This window comes from Macaca fascicularis, chromosome 7, assembly GCF_037993035.2.
Source record: "Macaca fascicularis isolate 582-1 chromosome 7, T2T-MFA8v1.1".
Classification (NCBI taxonomy): Eukaryota; Metazoa; Chordata; class Mammalia; order Primates; family Cercopithecidae; genus Macaca; species Macaca fascicularis.
In genome coordinates, this window is record NC_088381.1 from 25621554 (window position 1) to 25646540 (window position 24987).

At 34.3% G+C, this 24987-nt stretch overlaps 1 protein-coding gene across 4 annotated transcripts in view; it reads right to left on the bottom strand.

The window, feature by feature from the left end:
* Window positions 1-5348: 5348 nt before the first annotated feature.
* COPS2 (COP9 signalosome subunit 2) overlaps window positions 5349-24987 on the bottom strand; it is a 31379-nt gene continuing 11740 nt past the window's right edge. The window contains exons 2-13 of one of the 4 annotated variants that reach the window (XM_005559513.5): window positions 24531-24644; window positions 23791-23868; window positions 19226-19351; window positions 17048-17137; window positions 16849-16926; window positions 13984-14158; window positions 13575-13753; window positions 13407-13459; window positions 10602-10699; window positions 9382-9464; window positions 8603-8661; window positions 5349-7983 (exon numbers count right to left, since the gene is read on the bottom strand). In XM_005559513.5, the coding sequence (XP_005559570.1) occupies window positions 7839-7983; window positions 8603-8661; window positions 9382-9464; window positions 10602-10699; window positions 13407-13459; window positions 13575-13753; window positions 13984-14158; window positions 16849-16926; window positions 17048-17137; window positions 19226-19351; window positions 23791-23868; window positions 24531-24644 (1278 nt within the window). In that variant the 3' untranslated portion in view covers window positions 5349-7838. Of the gene's footprint in view, window positions 7984-8602; window positions 8662-9381; window positions 9465-10601; window positions 11645-13406; window positions 13460-13574; window positions 13754-13983; window positions 14159-16848; window positions 16927-17047; window positions 17159-19225; window positions 19352-23790; window positions 23869-24530; window positions 24645-24987 lie in introns of all 4 variants that reach the window. The other 3 variants (XM_005559512.5, XR_012414963.1, XR_012414962.1) reach the window with 3 other exon arrangements.

The window sequence follows — 24987 nt, forward strand, 5'->3', positions numbered from 1 at the left end:
CCAACATGGAGAAACTCTGTCTCTACTAAAAACACAAAAATCAGCTGGGCGTGGTGGTGCACATCTCTAGTCTCAGCTACTCGGGAGGCTGAGGCAGGAGAATCGTTTGAACCCGGGAGGCAGAGGTTGCAGTGAGCCAAGATCATTCCACTGCACTCCAGCCTAGGCAACAATAGCAAAACTCTGTCTCAAAAACAAAAACAAAAAAAACAAAAACAAAAACAAAAAAAAACAAAACACAACAAAACCCCAAAATCTTTAATTTATAATGAGAAAATAAGGATAATTATTTAAATGAAATTACTGATAGTTCAATAGAAGAGCTGGAATATCTCCATCATTCCACTGAAAATGCTTATTAACATTACCAAAGACTTGCATCTTGCTAAATCCTAGGGCCCTTCTCTGCCCTTATTTAACCTCTCAGCAGCATTCAGTTGATTAATACTTCCTGTTTGAAATACTCGTTTCTCTGATACCACTCTCATTTATTTCCAAGCTCCTAGTACACTGTTTCTTTTACCAAAAAAAACTTTCCTAGTCTTCTCATTTCATTTAATGATACCACTGTCTACCAGTTACTCAGTAAGAAATCCGAGAGCCATCCTGGATGCTTCTCTCCTTCATAACTCCCAATTTCAACCCCTAAGCAAATCCTTGTTGGCCTTATCCTGATCTTACCCACTTCTCCCGTCCTAGTCCAAAAATCGCCATCATCTTTCATCCAGACTTCAGCAATGGGCTCCTATTTTCTTCTGGCCCACACTCTTGCCCCATACAGTAATTTTTCCACATAATAGCAAGTATCGTCTTTTAAAAAATTTCCAGTCTTCCCAGTGTGTTTAGAGTAAAATCTCTAGGACTACACATAATCTGGTCCCCACCCACTTCTAAAGTCTTAACATCATACCCTACCTCATTTGAATCTGAGATACCCATCCCTATGAAGATGTACTTAACCTCTGCCTGAACTGCTCTTCCTCTAGATCTGCACGTCCAGCTTCTTTCCTCATTCAAGTGTGAAATAAACTATTGATAGAATTTTTCTCTAAAATTAACTGTGTATCTGCCTCTTCCCATACAGCTAAGCTCTTTGAGCACAAGCATAATTTATTCCATATGGTACTCTTCAACTTTATTGTGCCTAGCACATGGTAGGCACAATAAACACCTGTCTCAACAGATTGAGCGGTTAGAGAAAGGATATAACCCTTTTAGTATTCTAGCATGTGTGAATTCCTTTCTTATCTACCAGTTGGTGGTAAAGACGGTAATAATGACAGTGACTAAGTTTTACAAACCAACCTTACCTTACCCAAAAAAGTACATTAGTTTATTATCTATATTTAGTCCCCAAATGTTTTGAGACAAGGTCTCACTGTCGCCCAGGCTGGACTGTAGTGGCATGATCATGGCTCACTGCAGTCTCAACCTCTGTGGGCTCAGGTGATCCTCCCACAATAGCTCTGGATAAGCTGGCACTGCGACCCACACCATCATGCTGGCTAATTTTTCTATTTTTTTTTTTTTTTGTAGAGAGAGGGTTTTGCCATGTTGCTGGTTTCAAACTCCTGGGCTCAAGCGATCTGCCCGCCTTGGTCTCCCACAGTGCTGGGATTACAGAAGAGAGCCACTTTGGCCACAAAACTTATTTTTTGAGTTAGGTAACTCTTCTTCAGGTGAAGACCACTAACCTACAGGGGTTCATAATCCGAAGCTTAAAATAGGTTTCTGGAAAGAAAGAAAAAAATTCCATTCATTACTCTAAAAATTGAGAGTTGGGAATATAAAACTATTAAGTATCACAAAATAATAACTCAAATGTCAGATGTATATTGCTTATGTAGTTTCTTGCTGGGTGAATACTATCAACATAATACCACCTACCACTGCTGTATGAAATGCAGCTGAAACAGAAGTAGCTAATCTGTTTCACTCCTCTACTACTCCCACAACTTGGAAGGCCAAAGGATTTGCAATGACAATTTGCAGTGGCATTAGTTTTAGATAGGGTTATACGGCTATTAGTCTGAAAGTTCTTTTGACTTTCAAAAGCTGTTTGATTGTGTTATCACTGTACTTTGAGATTAGGGTGGTCCATTCCACCAGGTGAACGTTACATCTGAGAACACTATTTTTGGATACATAATAAATTCACAAGTGGTTTCTTAGATGTTGCAGTCCTTAAATAGTTCATTTTAAAGCACCATAACAAGGCTTACAAAGCTTGGGAGAGAACATTTCTTACCCATGTCTTTCCTTGGCTTAATTTCCTGCTTTAAAGTATTTAATTTTATACTGAAGGAGTAATTCCTAAGAGACATTTGTTTGCAACATGAATTGTTCCAGGTCAGATAATTAAACAGCTCAGGAGAGACCAGCTCCTTCATGAATGTTTCAGAGCCTAATAAAAAGGTAATCTTAAACATGGAAAATACTAAAACCGTTTCAAACCAAACGAACAAGATTTTCAGTACTTTAGAGAAATATTCTTAAAACATTTAACAGCTATTTTAGAGAAGTATACATTTTTGAAGTACTTGATCAAGCATATATATTGTAGTTTAAAGTTACTGTGCTGATCTTGGGCATTGTAACTAATGTAACACAGTAAATACTTAAGTAGATGAAGTACTTTTTATTACCAATAAGGGAATGTGCACTTCCAGATAAGTAAAAAAACCCTTGAGTATTTAAGCCTTATAGCATCTTATGACACATCCTGCACATATAATCAGTTCTCAAGTATTAACTGGTGGAACTGACCATTTTAGGCAGACATCCTGTTACATTCCTAATCACCTACTACTTCCTTCCCAACCAGTGTTAGCTCAAGGAATTTGTTACCTTTTACATTAGCTTATGATAAACAAAAGGGAGAAAATTCGTAATGCAACCAATTATGTAACACATTGCAAAACCAATTTTCTATTTTCCATGTCACTGCTCCATTTCTTGAAATATAATTTTCTTCAGTGTTATTTAAAATAGATACACAAAAATGTATTACTGTAGTAAACAGTAGGGGATAGGCAAACATTTTTAACAGAAATTAGATACTCAATACTTGGCATTAATATGTTGCTAATAAGCATGCCAGAACTTTTGACAACTTCATGGGATGAAGCTAGAGATTACTTTTTTCTACTCTCTAAACTCCCATAAAATGGATGTCCAATAAAACAACCTTTAGCAATTAATTTTAAAATGTCCTTACTTCAGAATTAAAAAATTACTCTAGATTATGTAAATTTGGACAGTCTTCCACATGAAACTTAGTCATAACACGCAAGTTACTGGTACAATGGTAATTCTTTTCATGGCATATGACATTTGCCTGTGTCAGAAATAAGTGATATTAAAATGGAAAACTGGAAAATTACTGTGATAAACTGGTGATGAATTCTGTACTCCTACAGTATGTTTCACTTATTACATATGTATACATATGCACACAAAAAAGTTTTGGCCAGCTATTCATGTGGAAATTCTGAGCAAAGCTTATAATTTTGCCAACATGGAACAAAGTTGCCCCCAAATAGTATTTAAGAAATAATTTTTTCTTTTTTCCTGTCACAGGGTTTTAAGTTAGACTTGGCATATACCTTTGATGCCATAGTATTTTTTAACTACTACAGGTAATTTAGATATTATTATACGTGACACTAAAAAAGTAAAATTTTAGAGAACCACACACTGGTTGCTTCTGAGACACTACCTAAGATAAATCTCCTTAAAATTCAAAAGCAAGTAAGTGACGCTAAATTTTAGTGTTTTGAGAAACATGTAGAATCACTACTGACAGTTTAAATTTGTGGTGCTTAATATAACACAAATCCTCCAAATGGCATTTAAACTCAAGTTTTAATGGCCCAAGAAGTTACTATAAATTTAATAATCTCGAGTTAAAGAGAACCTCCGATTTGTCTTCGTTATGAAATTTCTGCCAAACTCCTACTTAAAAATGTACCAGGCCAAGCACGGTGACTCATGCCTGTAATCCCAGCACTATGGGAGGCCAAGGTGGTGGATCACCTGGGTCAGGAGTCCGAGACCAGCCTGGCCAACATGGTGAAATCCCATCTCTACTAATAATACAAAAATTAGCAGGTGCCTGTAATCCCAGCTGCTCGGGAGGCTGAGGCAGGAGAATCGCTTGAATCCAGAAGGTGGAGGTGGCAGTGAGCTGAGATTGCACCATTGCACTCCAGCCTGGGTGACAAGAGCGAAACTGTTTCCAAAGAAAGCAAAAACAAAAACAAAAAAACCGTATCAAACAAATATAAATAGGATGCTGATTTGGCGGGGGGCAGGGTGGGGGGACCTAAAACAATGAAAACAAAAAGAAACCCTCCAGAAAAAGAAAAAAGGAGGAAAATTTTAATTTTGGTCACATAAATGAAGACCAAATGCCTTTTGTGTCACATTCTGAAACCTGATACTCCACCTCTTGTTCTGGATAGTGTTCTTAAACACTTTGAAACAAAATAGTTAAATGTCAAATTCCTTTTTATTTTTTGTTATATATTTCAGTTCAAAATGTTTATCTTCCTCAAAATGGTAGAAATATTTAGTCATAAATCCCATACGAAGAATGAAACTCCCAGTTTTACTTGTTTTGTATGCTCAAGCCTCACTTCAACAATGTAAATTAAAAGAGAAATTTTCAGGTTTAAAAGTGACTAAGATAATATTTCAAAAAATCCTTAGTAAATTAATGATTACAGATCTCTGAGCTTCTTAAAAAGAGGTAAAGGGAATCCACTAGGCAAATAATTTTTTGTCTTATGGACTAACTGCTTCACCCATAGATGTAGACTGACACTGACACCACAAAAGTATACATACCTGTGTTTACTGAAGAATTATAAACTGATTAAAAAAGAAAATTTCTCACAAAATTTCTACCATCATGGATATTTTAAATATTAAGAATAAGAGTTTTTCAGTCTAAGACAAACCTAAGTCTTACATAAGGTAACAAACAGTACCACCCACAGTATAGCCCATTTAAAACAGGCCTCACTTAAATATTAGGTTCTCAGTTTTCTTGAAAGATGTATCAGCCTGTAGTTAGAAGGGACTCACGTAATGAGAGCATTACTTAGTACATATATACTCATCTTTAAAAAGAAATCAGTTATGTTACATTAAGATGTGGAGAAAAAGTATTTAATCAACAACTTTAATGTAAGAGCAAGAATGAGTAATGGAAATCCAGCTCTTGCAGTAGACAGCATCTACTTGTGGCAGCCAAAGACTTCTTTGCAGTAACTTTTAGCTAGGTTGAGGGATAAAAAGAAAAATGAGATGAACACATTACAATATGATGTAAACCACTGGTACGGTTTTCACAAAAGTGGAAAAGATTTAATCAGTGAATAAATGCTACAAATTTGCCAATCGATTTTTAACTTCCCCTAAATTTATATTTTGATAAGCAATCTCTAAGATTTCAACTCTACAATATTTGATGCACAAAAACACAGAAAAATGTTTTAAGGGAAGAATAAATTATTTTAAGTTAGTCAGACTGTTAAGATATATTTAAAAACCTGTATTCCAGAACAGAAGTCACAGATGACTAACAAAAAAAAGAACGCACCTATATCTGGGTAAACAAAGCTACGTAATACACAATTACAATAAATTATTACGGTATAACTTTGGATACTGTTATATATTTAGCCCAGTTTTCCACAGAATAACAAGTGCATGCTTTCTCTCTAGAAAGTGGAAGATGCACTATTGTACAAAGCAAAGATAGCATAGGAGAACTGGGCACTGCAAGAATTGGAGGATAAAGGTTAAATCATTTCATTCAAATCCTTCGAATTCTAATTCCACCAATTCAAAGTTAAGAAGGGCTTTAGTTTTCAAGGGTTATCACATGCATACATATTTGAATACAGGCACAGAAACTCATCATTTTTATTTGGATAACAAAGGGTCTCCAAATTATATTGAAAAATAAATCCTAATTAATATCACTCTTGTAAAAAAAGTTTAGCACACTTTTCACAAATGATTTATGTAAAAGAGAAGAAAATACACATAATTTTATAATATCTTAAACTCTTTTATTCCCTACCATAGACATTTTGTCTTTTGTTTTCTTTCCGTTTTCTACAATTTCCAACTTGTACCTGTGTTTAATACTGCTTTAGTCTGCTAAAGACATTAACTGATTGCTTTTCTAAATCTAAGGATTATATAGTTTTAGTATAAATATATATCACATATTTTCGTAAAATTTTGACAAAACCGAATAAGCATGCCTTGTTTTAAGTCCATGCTCCTTCCACTGTTTATAAAATCTGATTTAATGATCAAAAAATTCTTGGTTGTCACTCTTCTGTTACAACAATCTTCCTTCTGAACTGCCACCCAGTTTTTACATAATAACAAGCAATAAAAAAACCAAAGAAATTATGTTAATCTTAGTTCTTCCTTTCGACACTATAAAATAATGTGAACTTTTTAAAAAATGAAACAAGTACATCCAAAACTCAATACATTCAAATGAGCTGAGTTCCTTTAAGGTAGTTTGTTACCTTGGAAGGCCACAGTTCATTCTCCTAAGTATACTGCACTGCTCAAAAAACCTTTAAAACTCTTTTGGGATTGCTTTCAAAGACAGTTGTATACTTTCTGCATTACCTCAAAGTTAGGTGGAAGTTTTGGAAACTTTCACTTGGTGCCAAATAATGGTAACTAAAAATAATCAAGCTTCCTAATACTGTATTTTTTAAAACAACGTATAATCATAAAGTTAATAGTGTCTGTGACAAATTAACTTTGAATGCAATTCTAAAAGAGTAAACCCAGCAGGTTTTGGGCAATGGTAGATTGCTGGCATTAGGAAATAACCTTCCAGCATGATCACTATTCAGAGTAACATTCATTTAGCTGTCTATGTTCTGGCATATTTGTTTAAAGTGAACATTCTGAGAGTTAGTATTCTTTTGAAAAGGAATATCACTCTTTAAAAAAAAAAGAATTTTATTCCTTTAAAGCATCACTGTCATAACTATGCAAGTGTTTTGTTAGAAAGTAGTTCTCCTTACTGTATCAATAAAGACTACTTTTAAAAACTTGAAAGCAAATAACCAGCTTATTTGCCCCCAGGCTTTTTAAAATCATTAACTGAAGATAAAATAATTTGAAATTTCGAAGGTACTAAAAAACAAAACAACAACTCCAAATGTAATAAAAACACATCAAGAACCAAACTACAATTTCTGAGCTGCACTGTTTATTTTGCTGCTTGAAACCTAAGTGACAGTATGCCACTATAATTATGGGGTTTCGTCTAAACCTTTACTACACTGCAGGTACAGAAATATACGGACACATTTTTAGAGAATTGACATTTTGCAAAATGCAGCAAACATTTTAATTTATACATGAGAAAAGGAAGTGTTCAAAAGGGTATGCATTTCAAGTTATTGCAGGTTATTTGTGAGAGAATTTCTGCAGGTAAAACATGTTTAAATTTAACCAACAGTAGCGTGTCAGTGTATTTAAAATCATGACAAAAATCTTCTCTCTGGTCATGTTGCCCATGACAAATTACTATGATGTTGTATGTTTAGGGCAAGATGTCAATACAGCATAAATCCCATGGTATTTTGGTTTTCTTCTGGAGATTAAAGCTGTTTTTCTTGGGATAAATGCAGCAGCAAAACACAAACCAGTTGATCAAAAAAGCACTTCTGCCATAACTCCAATAATTTTCAGGACACATCAACCGACAGTAGTTTTGCCATTCCCAGTTCTTTTAAGGATTACATCTCTGCACTGTTGCCTTAAGGACGTCTGTAAAAGCTTGTTCTCTGTTAAGCCAGTTTACTGACTACAGCCTGGTTGAGAGAATTTAGTTGGTTGGTCCATTTATCTAGTGCAGTATATCGTGCACCACCCCTCTTCTGATGATCCAGTTCAAGGAGTTGGTTGACTTGATCAATTCGGCCATGAATAGTGCTAGAAATAAATAAATAAGATGTGTCTACAAAAGACTTTCATCAAGCACAGTTTCTGGACTAATGTTTCATAAAATATAGTATCAACAAATGCAAAAAAAAAAAAAAAAAAAAGCAGCTGCCTACATTAAATGAGTTCAGTGTTAGTTTTAACTTCACTGTGTTATTCAAACTCCAGATAGAAATCAGATTTCAGATATTTTTCATCAGTTTCACTGAAAGAACCATGAGGCATAGATTTATCCAATTAATCAAAGGCAAATATCACCTGTGAAGCTTTAAGCACTGTACTGTTTTTAAGAAAGATGTAATTTCAAAAATGTTATGTACCACATACCCTATACTTAAAAACATATACAAATACTATTCATTAAATAATTCTTTGGCTGTATATAATAAGAAATTCTTCTGAAAAAATGATTTAGAACTTTTTCTGAGATGTGTTTAATATGTCCATTCATCAAAAACCATCACACATACATATATATCTCTTCTAATAGAAAACCATAATACAAGGGTGCTTTTTATGAATAATCAATAATCCAATTGCTACCTTTGTCACTATTATTCAAAACTTATGGTACCAAACATTTTGTGATAAGAAATAGTAAAGTACTTACTTATCCAATATGCACTGCACCAGCAAGCTCTCCACATCAGCTACATCTATGTTTAACTCCTAAGACAAAAGACTTGTTATATACTAATTAACACTTTAAAGACTTCATAATTTTACATAATCATTCTAATTTTAATTCATTTCTATCACTTAAAGGAAAATTAGTGAAGAGAAGATTTTTAAACATATTACATTACCACTTCAAAATATCTCCAAGAACACAGGTCTGATGAAGACTTAAATTTTTAACTTCTGAAGTATATTCCTACAACAATTTTATTGTGGTTGAAGTTAATCCTTCATCAATTATACATTTTAGCGACTACTCTCCCCTACAAATTTTCTCTGAGGGTGAAAGAATCTTTAAAAAGAAATTTAGTGATCCCTAATTTCTTTGTTACAATGTTAAGGTTCTTTTCTGTTAACTCAATTTACGCCAAGAAAACAGAAAAATTCACATTAAAAGTAAAGCCCAGTCCCAGCTACTCAGGAGGCTGACGTAGGAGGATTGCCTGAGGTCAGGAGTTCAAGACTATAGTGTGCCACACTGTGTCTGTGAACAGACATTGTACTCCAGCCTGGGCTATACAGCAAGACCCTGTCTCTTAAAAAATAAATAAAAATAAATAAAAAATTAAAAGTAAAGCCCTTATGTTTAATTTAAAAAATTTAATTATAATAAAATGTTACCAAGTTAGAGGGACTCATAAATGGAACACTGGTATACTGCATTTATAACTATAAATTATAAACACCATTAAAATCCATGAATGTAAGTACCTTAGAAATAAAAGGAATATGTATTCTTGTGTAAGGCTTAATTAATTTTATAAGCACTTGTGTTCTGATGTTTCGCAAAAGCTCTGAAAGACAAAAAATTAAAGTAACATTTTATTTAAGTTTGTATGATATCTTTATGAATCATTATGTACCTTAATTATCTTCTCAAAATACATTTTCCTGCTTGGCAAGGATATAAAGTGTTTAGATTTTAAAATACCTGGGTCAATGGATGCACAGTATGATCAATTGCTGCCTATTCCATAACTTCTTGTTCCCACCTCCTTGATTTTGTTGATGTTGACAGTCTACTAAAATATCATCTTGCCTTCTCAATATTACACTACTTTGTCCTCAACAGTTAACATACTTTAAGAAGCTCTGATTTATATCAGCCAGCCAAGATCCTTGTTTCAGACTCTCTCAAAACCTAGAGTACTATATTTCATATAATGCGTTTACAATTTCCTCCAGTTTTGTCTTAAAATTTTTTAAAACCAGGTTGAAATTCATGTACAAAGATTCTACATTTTTCTATATCTATAAACTGCAGTATCATTCTAGGTTCATGCAAGAACTTTTCAAATGTCTGTTGATTAAAAGAGAAAGGAAGATGGGGAACAACCGAACATTACTTCTGATGCATCTGAAATTTAGTTCCAAATGGTCATTTAAAAACCTTCAAATAGCTCCATAATAGGTGGGAAAATTGGAGCTATAAAAGAGGTTCAAGAACAAAGAGATGATTGTAGTCTTTGGTAATTCAACATAACTTGCTAAAAACCTCATTCACTTACTGGTATGAAACCTTCACAATGTTACCTTATCTTTCACAGTACATACATCTGAGCATTATCTATAGCAGGATATTTTCAAAACTTTTGTTGTCAAAAATAAACCCTAAAAATTAACTTTGAACCTAAGCATCAATAATAAACATGCAACAGCATCTATATTAGATTTTTTAAAAAAGGGACAGTTACCTTAAACAAAATGGACATTATATGTAAACTTGACTATATTAATATGAAATTGGCTAATTTCTTTAAACAGCTTCATAATTTTGAGGAATATCCCATCCAATGACAGCATTTAGAAACATATCTATACTTTGCAATAGACAGAAGAAAAACAGCTTAATGCCATGCAGCTTCATTAAGAAGCATTTGTTTGACAGTAGCAAAGAAAGTAATAGAATCCAGTTGGCAGAAAGAACATACCTTCGATGTGTTCTCTTATGAAAGGATCATCCATGATGTTGCTGTGATTTGTTTTTAGAATCTTTTCAAATTCAGTGATGTCATTATTCTGATAGGCACTAATAGAAAAATAAAAAGTGTAAATTATGTCAAACATGAAGTAGTTATGTATTAAATCAGATAATTCAAAGAGCCTGTTTCTCAATTTTCATATGCAAAAATCTAAATAATGTTATACTTTCTGTCACGGAAATCAGAGTTAAACAAGCACACATATCCTTCTGCCAAAAAAATATAAATTTCCTTTTCATGCTTTCGGTTTTTTAAAAGAAAGATTAAACAAATCTTCTTTTGGGGTTATACACTATATTCATACATAGTTAATTAAAATCACTTCAATATCTTACTTTTGTTAAAAGTTGGCAATAAAACATTTAACGACTATTTAATGTTTGATGTTTCCAAATGAAATTGTGCATTTAATTCCCAATTGTTCATAATGAAAGGAACCGGGTTTCATGTACACTACTACATGAACAGGTGTAGCCGTGTCTTTCAAATAAGAAAGTATATCCTCTGTGTAGGTTATTCAGAAAATGCAGCTTCCTAACTTTTATATTCTAGAAAGCTACCAGCAACTGTCAAAATTTTCAAAAGGAACATTTCTCAAATCTCTCTAACCTTAAAATCCCACTGAGCTATAAAGCAGAGACATCAGTGGCAGATAATTAGTGCCAACTAGGTGTACACACAAAGTCAAGAGTGATGGAATCCCCTGTTGCAGAAGGCCAAAGGCTGATTTATAGTCATAATTCTCTGAGGTATCTAGTATCTCCTATTGAAATAATTCTGTAAAGCTCTATGGGGATTGCTAAAGGTGCTGAGAAGGAAGAATCCAACCTTCTGGATATGGCACCACTGTCTGCTTTATATGTATCATCAGCTATTCTGCACGCCCTCTGCTAGTGCTTCCATCTGTTGGGTCCCAATGTAACTTCATGTTAGGGGCAGGTGATTCAAGTGCTTCAACAGGAATTATTTTCCTCTAGTCTCCTGGCAACTGACTAGGAAGATAAAATTAGGAAGCATTACTTTCTTACCCACCCCAAATACACTGCTGTAATATACTATATAGGAGGACATATTCAAACATTGAAAACACTTGCATAAACATTTATATTTGTATACATACGTATTTTAACTAAAACATTCTTCCATTTCTTAAGCGGGGTTTTTAAAAAAAAACATCTTACACAAAATTGTGGGACACCATGGGTCACATCATGTGGGTCAAAATTTACCATTAAAATAAGTTTTGAGTTCCAATACAGTGGCTTCACTGGAGTAGTTGGATATAATAAATATATAAATATCATTATATATTCTGATGTAAGTCAGATAAAGTTCTGATAAATCAGTCCTTTAACCAATTTTAATGTACTTAGCCAATTTAATTTATATAAAATATAAATGTCTAGGGTAAAGCTTTTCCTCAATATTTCTTTCTAAATTGCTGCTCAGCAATTTAACATTATAAACAACTTTGGTTCTTAGTTAATGTGACCAAATGTGAATGAAATAAACTACCTGAAATAAAGATGAAGTTTTCTTCATCTTTATTAAAAGCATCATAATTAAAAGTAACCTAATTCAACAACCAATTTAAAATAAAGTAGTAAACAATAAAGAAACTGATTTAAAGAGGTAAGTTAAGGTTTTTAATTCCCAACTGTTCTTAGTCCCTCTAAAAAAAACCCTTTTATTTTTTTTTTTTGCAGCCAAAATTAAGGTTTAAAAGTTAAATGAGGACATTTTACACAGGAACTTTAATATCATGAAATAAGTTATTTTCTCCAAGTACATACAATTTATATGTAGGTGACCCATAATTTGCAGTCTAATAGTATTTTCTGTTCAATGAAAAAGTACTATAAATAGAACTTCTGGTCACCTAAATTATTTACATATATCTGGGAAAAAAAAAAAAGCCCTGCTTTATGTCCCTAACTACATTTTTCCAGCTGTGGTAAAACTCAGCTGTACAACTTAAAATAAAAGACCTGAAGAAACTTGGTAAATTTCTTATACTTTTTTAATGAATAAAACCCACAAAAACCCTGGGTTCCATTTATTCTATGCCTGGAGGAAAGTTTCTCTTACTCACTAATTTCCTTTTGCAAAAATGGGCCTTTTCTTCTAGATTTTTTCTTTGGTCTTATCTTCCATAATTTTGTTGAATATTAATTGACTATGGTAGGTTCTTCAGTGGTTAACCATCATTACGAGTCATTCAATAAATCTTGGGTTTCTTACCAGTACGACCCTTCTGCCACCCCACATTCCACCTCAGAAAATTATCCATTGTAAACATTTTTAAAAATACTTCCATCTTGTCATTGAGAAAATATATGAGTAAAGAAATATGCTTATGCCGTCTTGTCTTACTGAAAATTCCTGACTCATCTTGGACTAGTTCATAATTTCATTTTGGATTAAGAGAGGTATAGGCAGTACTATTGTGAAATAACATTTTAAGACATCCACAATCAATTTTCCACTGAAAGACGCAGGTGCATGTGTGTGTGCGCAGACAGACAGACACACACACAGATAATAGGAAAACTAAGTAGTGAATGCTTTATAAAATCTTGTGGCTACAGAAAACAGCATGTAAATAACTTCAGAAAATAAAAATTCTGCAAACTTTTCTAAGAAAATACAAAAGGGCAAATGTTGAATATCAACTGAGTTCTGAAAAGTTTTATCTCTCGCTCCTTTATGAACTGCTTTAAGGAAATTTACCTTAACTGAAATATAAAATCTTACCTTACTAAATTCGTCATTGCTAAAATTTCTGGATCATTTTTGTACGGCTTGGCCTAAACACAGTAAAGAAAAAAATTAACATGTACAAAGAAATAACATTTTAAAAAAAGAAGTAACATTTATTTCCAGATAGCTGATAAGAGAAATTAACAATTAAAACACACGTACCTCCTGTGAGTCAAATGGATTTATTCCCGATTTCATAAGCATATTTGCTAAGACCAAATATTTTAAGCAAGTGGTTCGTCTTGGACTTCCAGATTCATCATAATTCTTGAAGGCTTCAAAAAAATCAGTGTGTGCCTTTTCAAATTCACCTTCTCTCAAGTGCATTTTACCACCACATTCTGTGAAGAATAAGACACGAGAAAATAGGACATTTTCATTCTGTAATAACAAGATTGACCACCTCATAAAGGCCAAATGAAAACTATTTCAGTGCCTCTCAGTTTTTAAATTCTATAACTTGAAGAGTACTGGCCTCAAGGTATACACTGAAGTTCTAAAAAGCAAGAGTTTAATTAAACACTTTGATATTTCCCCATGCCACTGCCCACCCTCTCCAAACCAAACTTGCCTCTGATAACTCCCATAATCAGTGGATGAGGGATGGCAGACTTGATGTGAAGTGACTGTTCATAGAGTGCTTTAAGTTTTTTGTTATTTTTCTGTGCTGTGTACATTTGAATTTCCAAAGCATATATTTCTAATAACTGTGTACCTTTTTTCAGATCATCTTCTCCATCATCAGTCTAGGAAAGCAAATACTTAACTTTAGACAAGAGAGAATTCAGACAGTAATTCTTACTTGCATTAGCCTGGAAATCTTACATTTATAATACTATTTCCATGTGGAAAGGCAACACAAGTTTTAATTGGAAGTTACAGTACTAAGAATGCCACTTGTAATGGCCAAAAAGAAACTAACACATCCTTTCCACTTTTTAGTTATTAGATAAGGAAAAAGTAGCCAAAGGTTTTTTGTACAGTAGTCCTTCCTTATTCTAAGACCTCCAGTGGATGTCTGAAACTATGTATAGTACTATGTTTTTTCCTATATAGTAAGTCCTCATTCAACACTGTCGATAGGTTCTTGGAAACCATGACCTTAAGCAAAACAATGTACAATGAAATCATTTTTCCCCTCATCAATGTGGTGTTGAACAAAACAACATTAAATCACAGTTTCTAAGAACCTATTAACAATGTTAAGTGAAAACTTACTGTACATACATACCTATGATTAAGTTTAATTTATAAATCAAGTACAGTAAGACATTAACAATAACTGATCATAAAATAGAACACATAATAATATACTGTAAAAGTTATGTGAATGTGATCTCTCTCTCCCTCAACATATCTTATTTTCAGACCACAGGAAATAAGTTGACCACACGAAACTGAAATTGAGGAATGCAAACTGTGGATAAGGGGTGGGGGGACTGCTGTATGTATGAAATGTTTTAATGTTTATGTTTTTACCTAGGAGATTTATTATTGTCTTCCCCAAATCTTCACAACTGCTTTAGAACCACTTATTCAAGTAAAAAGCCCTTCCTAAGTCCCTTCCACCTGCCAGGCGCTTGGTCTATCATGGGGAAATACAAAGTTAAAAACCCCAAGGTTCTTGGTCTCAAAAAGTTCACACTCTAGTAGAAGATTAATCTGTCAGTAGATAAATTACAATATAAAAGACAATGACTAGGTGAAGCATAAACCAAGTGCCTAGGAGAATGAAACAGGGACTAACTTTCCTGGAGGACGTCACACGAATCACAAAAAGGTGCTGGCATTTGAGCATGCCTTTAAAGTTGACCAACAGCCCACGAAATGTGGGCCATGAAAAATAGCAATATGATCAGCAGTAAGATATTCATAAATATCTCACACTGACACACACTAAGCCAAAATTTATTGTTTATTGGGTCTTCAAACTTAAAATTCTGTTTAATTATTCACTAATGAATCATAACCAGAGTAAAACATACAATATACAAAACAATTTATACATCTAGAGTATCCTTAATCTTTCCCTGAACATACTTCCACCAAAGTACTAAGTAATATAATGCTATTTACCACCCTGATAGCATTTTTCTTACGTTCTTAAAGCAAAACTTCTTCAAAGGATTTTCTCAAATTCCTTATATACATACTGAAAGACCCTCCATCATTCAGAGATGGCTGCTCCAACATTTCCATTTCACAGGGAACTGAACCTCCAGTTGATTATGAATCAGACTAAAGCATCCTAACAATGTGTAGACAAGAAATCATTCCTAAGTGACTAATCCGCTTTACAAAACTATTGAGTATCTGCAGGTGATTCATTTAGAACAGTCTCTTGATCATTTCTCCCATTCACAGAAATGACACATATATCATTTAAATACTACTACATGGTGGCGGGGGTGGGGAGGGGTTGGAAAAAAAATAGTACATGGCACTGGAAGAGTTTAAAAATACTTAAAGCAGTATTTCCACATTCAATTTAAACTAGTATTAAATGATGTATTTGGTTAAGACAAAACAGGGAATATAAAATGAAAGCCTGGTTAAAAAGTTATAGAGCCATTCTGTCCTGACTATATGGCTTTTCAAATTTAAAGTAATTAATTACAGAAAATAAAGAACTCAGTACCTGTCACACTAGCCGTACTTCAAATGCTTGATAGCTACACATAGCTGGTGCTACCATATTGGACAACAGATATAGAACATTCCCAGTATCACTTAAAGTTCTGTTGGACAATGCTGCTAGGATTCATATAAATCGGAATATAAAAATATCTTTATTACACATGCTTATAATATCCTGGCTCTGTTTTCATAGGGTATGTAACTACATATCAATATAATAGTCAAGTATTACAACAGGCCTGTTTGTTTATTGATACTTGGTACCTCATTACACAAAGAATAAAGATTGAGGGGCCAGGCATGGTGGCTCACGCTTGTAATCCCAGTACTTTGGGTGGCTGAGGTGGGTGGATCGCGTGAGCTCAGGAGTTCAAGACCAGTCTGGGCAACACGGCAAAACCCCACCTCTACAAAAAAATACAAAAAATTAGCTGGGCATGGTGGTGTGCGCTTGTAGTCCCAGCTACTTAGGAGGCTGAGGTGGGAAGACTGCTTCAGCCCAGCAGGCAGAGGTTGCAGTGAGCCAAGATTGCGCCACTGCACTCTCCAGCCTGGGTGACAGAGCTAGACCCTCTCTCAAAAAAAAAAGAAAAAAAAAAGGTAATTTTATAACTTATTTTCTAAATTTTATTTTTGGGATAATGCTTAAACAAAAACATCCCTAAACAATATTTTGAATATAATTATTATTTTTGGGATAATGCTTAAACAAAAACATCCCTAAACAATATTTTGAATATAATTATTCATTATACTTTTATTATGAAGAAATATTCAGAAAAAAATAAGGGAAAGCTACCTGGCAGGACTGATGTAACTGGCGTAAAATTTTTTGAAGCTTTCCATATTCCTCACGTTCTAAATATAATTTTCCAAGCTGCAAGAAAGCAAACTTATTAAAATCAAGATTTCAACAGAAGATGTGTATCTTCAGGAGACTTTATTAAAAACACCCACCCACTTTTCAAAAGAAAAGTGTAAGTAATTATAATTTTTACCTTTGTGTTTGTCTTAAACCACAGTCTATCATTCTTAGCATCTTTCAAAGCTTCCAGTGTTGTTTCATAGAATTCCTGCAGTAAATCCATCTGACATAAAAAATCAGAATTCTATAATTGTAAACAGCAAATTTGTACCTGTTAATAAAGTTAATTTGAACAAACTAAAAGTGCATCTTTGAACTTTAATACACATAAGATACACTATCTGTATCTTACTGAACGTCTTCTACAGTCCAAAAAATTAACAAACTGAAGCAAAATACAGACCAAATTTACAAGTGCCATGATCGGTTGTTTTATAAAACCCAGAAAATATTTCCCCATATAAACATACTGCGGTAAGTTCTCATGCTGTAATAGTATACGTTTGTCCTTCCCAAACTAATAATTCATTCTGTATTTTATTTTACTTTTTAAAAAGCTAGTCAAGTGAAGCAGTAGGAGTGGAGAAGGAACAAAGTTATCTGTAACTGGTTGTGCTCAATTAGCTGTAAATACCACTCCACTCAGATCAGCCACTCATTTCATATTAACAGCAGTAAATGAAATGTACATAGAACTAGTTGTATTGTTACTAACAGTGTATATCTTATTCACTCAACCCTTATCTGGAGCCTACAATGTGGCAAACACTAAGCATGCTGGTGAAGAAACAAATAAGCTCCTTCCCTCAAAATTCTTCTATAAATCTGACTAAGTAACTCAACTGCATAGCTTTTAAGTCACTGGTAAACCATGGAGGTGTGTGGAAAGAAAAGTCTAGTATAATTTTAGCTATGTCTAATCACCACCAATTCACCAATCTGTGTGGCATTTTTTCATGGAAATCATTATTTGTTTTACATCTTGTTAAGTTCCCTTGCCCACCCTCTTCCCCCTACTTCTGGCTTTGCCTTTGTTTGAATATCTAATTCTCTGCTTAACTGGGTCAAGAAGAGGACTGTAAGAGCAGGAAAATTTCACATTTTCAGAAAACACCATCTGTTTATGCGTGACTACTGATGGCATATTGAATAGAACTGAGTACCGCCCACCCAGTATCTGTTGTTACTTTCAAAAGACAAAAACCTTACATATAACAGCACACAGAGCATGCAGTCCTGAAGTTTCAAAATCACTCGATTCCCTCTCCTTGCTCCAATTACTGGCATAGTATTTATAAACAGTGTACCAAATATGTTTTGATGACACTCGTTTTTAAGAGTTGGAAAACATTTCCCCACTTTAGGAAAGCTCCACGATATATAACAACTCTAGAATTAGTGTCGTTAAGTGTTAATATTCTAACAAAACATGTAAGTTTACCTTCCTCTATTTGCATTACATAAAATTTAAATATAAAGAGTAGAAACTGCCTGAAAAAAATGACATCTACTAGAAAAGACATTAAATGAGGCTGATTTTGATCTGAACATTCTTTGATCATGAGTACAAAAAATATCAAATATTCTAAGAAATACTAAATGATATACAGACTATATCTTGTACCCAAATATCACAGAGTACAAGGATGAAAAACTAAAACTGAGGACTATACTGCTTACAAGGATAAGACCAAATGACCCAATTAAAAATTATCTTGCAAAAAAATATATAAAATAATCATTGGTTTTCTTAACAACCAAAATCTAGACTCATAATGAAAGCACTATCACTCCCAATACCTTCTTTAGTTTCTTTCATCAGTAGCTCTTCTTTCATTATCCACCCATCCTTTGCAGAAGCATTTACTGAGCACCTGTTGAGTAATGCCAAACACTAACTGATAAGAGCACAGGCACTTCTCAAAGATTTTAATATAACCAAATCCATACAAATAACCTGTGATTCAGTGTATTTAACACCTCGGAATGGCTAGCTGAAGTGTTAATGGAGTTCACTAGAAGGACCCGTGGTAGCAACTGTATAGGAGTCTAACAAAAGGCTGAAAAGTTGTTTACAGATTTTAGTATCTGAAGCAATTATTTAAAGAGATCAAGCTGGAGTTATTACCTTTTACTACTATATAATCAGTTATATAACCAGGAAAATAGTACTTATCATTTTTAAAGCACACTAATAACTAGCATAACTACTTAAATAGAAGTTCTAGGTCTTTTCATTTGTAAAGAACAAAGCCCTTACTATAAATAATAAACACACTGACAGCGCTAAGAGGGGAAAATTGAGTCTAACCTGTTTAGAAGTAGAGATATAATCAAGAATAGAATTAATGGATTTTTCAGAATAATTTCTTGTGACTGCACTCCGAATATAGGTCAATAGCTGTTTATATCTATTCATCATTTCTGGAAAGTTTGTCTGTGAGAAAAGAAAAATGAATTATCAGATGCAAATTTAGGTACTAAAATATGTACACATGATTAAGGTTATAGAATACACTGCTACATAATTAAATGTAGTTCATATAGTTCCTAATATAGTTTTGTAAAAGAGGAACTATGTATGACAGGAACATTATAAACATTATCTTAAATTTGAAATGACTAGATTACTCAAACCAAATGTATAAAGTTAGCTTATAAAACAAGTACAACTGCTAAATTTTCCAAATTTCAGAAGTTGTCATTGTACAACATATTTAAATCATAAAACCTACTAAAATATTCGTAAGCCAAAACACACAAATAAAATCCAAGTTTTTTCTTTTTTTTTTGAGACGGAGTTTCGCTTTTGTTGTCCAGGCTGGAGTGCAATGGCACGATCTTGGCTCGCCACAACCTCCGCCTCCCAGGTTCAAGCGATTCTCCTGCCTCAGCCTCCCGAGTAGCTGGGATTACAGGCATGTGCCACCATACCCGGCTAATTTTGTATTATTATTATCTGTTTTTTAGTAGGGACAGGGTTTCTCCATATTGGTCAGGCTGGTCTTGAACTCCCAATCTCAGGTGATCTGCCCACCTCGGCCTCCCAAAGTGCTGGGATTACAGGTGTCAGCTACCGCACTCGACCAAAATCCAAGTTTTCAAATGCCTTGGGTACCTGCTATGCAGGTTATTAGCTATATTCTCCCCTGTAATTTTATCCCTTCCTCAGGAAGCTCTGCAATAAGAGTTACTTGTTTCTTTTCTCCCTATAACTGGCTGGCTATATATGAAAATGTGAAATTAAACAATCTTTTCAAGCATCAATACTAATTTCATATCAAGAAAAGTCTCCCCATCTAAGGTTCTACTCAACAGTAGATATAGTTAATGTTGTTATTCCTTGTATTTGTACTATTGATGTTGTTCCAGGAAACAAGAACGGTCTAAAAAATAAAGGCGTACTGAGACTTATTCTGGGAGAGGTTTACCAGTCCTAAGTATATCCTGTAAGTCAATTTATGAGTCTAACCTTATAACCTGCATCCACAATCCTCACAATCTGCAACTGCTATTAATCTTTTTTTCCTGAGTTCTATTCTATTTTTTTAATCAAAGACATGAGGCACTGGCAGATACAAATGCTCCTTTCCTTGACTAATTAAACATATGTATTTATTAGGGTGAGGAATAAACTAATAATGTTGTAATTATCTTGCTTATGACAATATATTCTGCCCGGAGGCACAGCATGAAGAACTAGAAAACTTGAGAACAATCCCTGAAACCTTCTAAGCAAGAACTGAATTACAATAAAGAAAACAGTAGAGGTGGATGAGACAAAAAAAAAGGATAGAACTATGGAAATATATATAGATATATAACCATTTTTGTTTCAAAGTTTCATGTGGGGTAAATGATAGGTAACATCCTGTCAGTGAGCTGCTAAATCCACATTACAGTACATATCTTGTAGCAAAAGGGAAATCAGAGAAATATGACTATCCTAACTCTGAAGCTGTACCTTGGCACTGAAATAGGAGTTTTGCAAAAAGTTACAGTTTTTGGTTGGGCTTGGTGGCTCACTCCTGTAATCCCAGCACTTTGAGAGGCTACGAGCATCGCTTAAGTCCAGGAGTTTGAGACCAGCCTGAGCAACATGGTGAAACCCCGTCTTTACAAAAAAAACAAAAATTAGTCAGGTGTGGTGGCATGCGCCTGCAGTCCCAGTTACTTGGAGGCTGAGGCAGGAGGATAGCTTGAGCCTGGGAGGCAGAGGTTGCAGTGATGCTGTGAACCAAGATTGCACCACTGCACTCCAGCCTGAGCAACAGAGTAAGACTTCATCTCAAAAAAAAAAAAAAAAAAGTTGCAGTTTTGAATTTATCTCCTTATGTTATAATTTATAGCTCATTCAAAAAACAATTACATTATAATTAAAGACTGAAGGAAGAGTAGGTAAATTGGTCCCAGAGCAGTTGATAGTGAACTCTTTCAACTTTTTACTATCTAAAATCACTACACACAACATAGGTCCTACTCTGAGTCCAATCAGAAAACGAGAGGGGCAGGTACAGAAGCTGAAATCACTCTTGTGAACCATTAACTTATTCACAGATGCTGCTACAGCAAACAAAAGGTAGGTAAGGTAGACAAAATAACATAAAATGCAAAAAACCCTCTCCCTTCCTTCCTTCCCACTCTGCTCAAGGTAAAATGGCAAAACCAAGTCTTAAGGGTAACACAGTGTTCAAATGGATTCAAAACGAAACCACTGCTAGTACATTAAAATAGCGAATTTCTATAGGGACTCTTGGTATTATCTCAAATCACAGAACCTACGAGTTAAACATTCAGCCCTCAATGTCACTATGATTGCTTCATCACAAATTTCTGTTCCTTGAAACGCTTGGTGCTTCTTCCACAGCCTTCTAAGTTATTAATCTGAATACAGTAAATGTTTGTGTTTAATATTCTTGCAAACAAAAAATGGAAAGAAAGCACAGGGGCTCTGGGCAACATAGAAATGTTTTGAGAGTATCAGAGCAGTAGGAGTAGAAAGGGTAAATATAATGCAGATAATTTTCATTCTTTAACTAGATTTAAATGCAATATACAATATACTTAATAACATTTAACGTGTTTTCAATTATTCTGATATATTTTGGGGAAAAAATGAACAAAAACATTTTGTGAACAGCTTCTGTAGGAGATGCCATGGACTGCCCCTCCTATTAAAGGTGAGATAAACGATACCAGAGTGAGTACCTCAAAAAGAGGAGGTACAAGATTAGCAGAAGTTACCTGGAAACAAGTACTAGTCAGATGGGATAGAGAAGCTAATGGGGAGGAAGAGGAAACATATCATATGGGAAATACAAAAATAGGGGAAAAGGAAAGTGGCAACATATCAGCTATTCTTCTATTTGCCATAGTTTCTGAACCTTCCAACTGCTTCACTCCCTGCTAATCTGAGCTTCAATTTTATCTTTCTCTTAAAAGTTCTTCTTCTCCTTTAGTGATCTAAGATTCATGTTTGTACCTAGTCCTATCATCTTATAAGCATTATAGGTTCTAAGAATATAACAACAGATAAAACAAAGTTCTGCTCTCATGGAGCTTACAACTTACTTGGGGGGAGGGGTGGTGTGAAGAGGGGCAAAAAATAATAGATCACATGGTGACATATGCAAAGAAGAAGAAGAGCAAAGAAGAAATTTAAGTGATGATGGGAAGAATGTTATTTTATATCGGGTGGTCATGGGAAGGCCATCCTGATAAGCGGTGCCATTTGAACAGACACCTGAATCAAATGAAGAAAAAACCTGTATGGTTACAACAGAGAAGAGCTTCTGAGGCAGAAGAAACAGCAGGTACAAATCTTTACACAGGATTGTGCTTGGGATGACTTCAGGAACAGCAAGAAGGCCAGTGATGGAGCAAATAAAACAGCAGCAAAGGATGAGCTTACATAGGGACTTGTAGGTCATGGTAAGAATTCTGGATTTTACTGAGGGAGATGGGGACCATTAGAAGATATGGAGCAAAAGAATGGCATAATCTGACTTACATTGTAAAAGGATCACTCTGCTACTTGTGGAGAACTGTAGCAGGGTAATGATGAAAGTAAGGAGACCAGTTAAGAGGCTATCGCAATAATCCAGGTAAGAAATCACGGTGCCTTGGACCAGAGTAGTAGACGTAGAAACGGTAAGTAGTAGTCATACTGGATATAAAGCCATGTGGATTTGCCAATGGATTATTTGTGGGGTAAGAGACAATGAGAAGAGATAAGCATAATGCTAATGTTTTGGCCTTAGTCAATGGAAGAGAAACCCTTTATAATAAACAGGAGAATTTTAAAACTCCAAAGTAAACACTAATCCTTTGTGGAAAAGTCAATCTATTAATAATGATGGCTCACGCCTGTAATCCCAGCACTTTCGGAGGCCGAGGCGGGCAGATCACGAGGTCAGGAGATCGAGACCATCCTGCCTAACATGGTGAAACCCCGTCTCTACTAAAAATACAAAAAACCAGCTGAGCATGGTGGCACATGCCTGTAGTCCCAGCTACTCAGGAGGCTGAGGCAGGAGAATCGCTTGAACTCAGGAGGCAGAGGTTGCAGTGAACCAAGATCGCACCACTGCACTTCAGTCTGGGTGACAGAATGGGGGGAAAAAAAGCAGCCCAATACTGTAAATGCATCTAAAAGAATAAGTTTTCTTAAATAGAAAACTTCTGTATCCTATGAGGAATCTTTTTTTTTTTTTAAACTTAGTATTTACTATAGCTCTAACTGCAAAGCAGACTAAATATAAAAACACACCCAAAGTAGTACTTAAGAAAAGTAGATATAATAGTACTTTGTCGTAATGAGGTTTTTACCTAAAAAATTTATTTCATTAGTTTAATTCCCCTCAAAACAAATCTTACCAACTTGAAGTTAATCTTAATCATTTGTTTCAGTGCTTTAAATCCCCATTCTCCTTTTTCACCTTCAAGTTCCAAAACCTAAAAAGAGGAAGAAATTTTTAGTTTATCTTAATATTAACATATTATTTTCTAATGATGTCCAATGTGTAAGTATTGAATTAATTTTATACTATGTACATAAAAAACATTTCCCCAAGGATACCACCATTTCTCAATGTCATTTTTAAGTCTCTAAAAAAAAACAAGTTGTAAGATGCTTACATAAGGATAAGCAAGCTTAAAGTTCCTTCATCAGGAAAATTAAGAGCTACTTCTTGATTACTATACAGTTCCTGAAATATTTTTTCCCCCGAATAATCAACCTATGGTAAAAATAATCCATAAGTGTGACAGTAAGTCAAGAAATCAAGCTATTTATAATAATGAAACCTCAACTGTGTAATTTACCCCAAAAGAAACAAGACTGCAGTGATAATACCTATTGACCATCATGTTGGTGGTTCTTCTGCCAGAACCATCCTAGCTTTTCAGGACAATGGCCCTGCTCCACAGACAGCTTGATTGGAAAAAACATCAGGATAACCCTTTTGAAACATATGCTTGTGCTGCCTAATGCTAACTGATAGGATAATTAAGTATTCAAAACACATTTCTGAGATAAAATCACCTGGGACTTATTTGTTCTAGCATATCATTAAAAAAAAATTAACACACAGAATCAAATGGAAAAGAATATAAACCTTTTGGAAACTGCTTAACGCTGCTTTTGGGTCATCTTCTTTTAATGCTTTGGAATTATAGTACTGATTTTCCAAATCCACATTTGGCTCGGAGTTACTATCTTCAGAGTATTCCTGTGTTGGAAAGAAAGAAATATTAAAAGAAAAAAAAAAAAACCCTACACATAGCAATGTAAAAAGTGAATGCTGTTAAGACAGAAAGACCACGTATTTTTACAAAACAAAACAACCTTGAATACATACATAAAATGCCACTGATATTCAACTGTTATATAAAACCAGGGGTTGAAGAAAGGAAGAGGGTGTATAGCAGAATATAATCATTTCTTTCTTCCAGATGAAAGTTAAAATTTCTATAGAATCAACATAAAAGAAGAATGCAAAGACCTAATATTGGTTAATGACCCCAATTCTGTAGTGGTTAAGCTTTCATTGGTCATGAAATCTGAGGGAAACC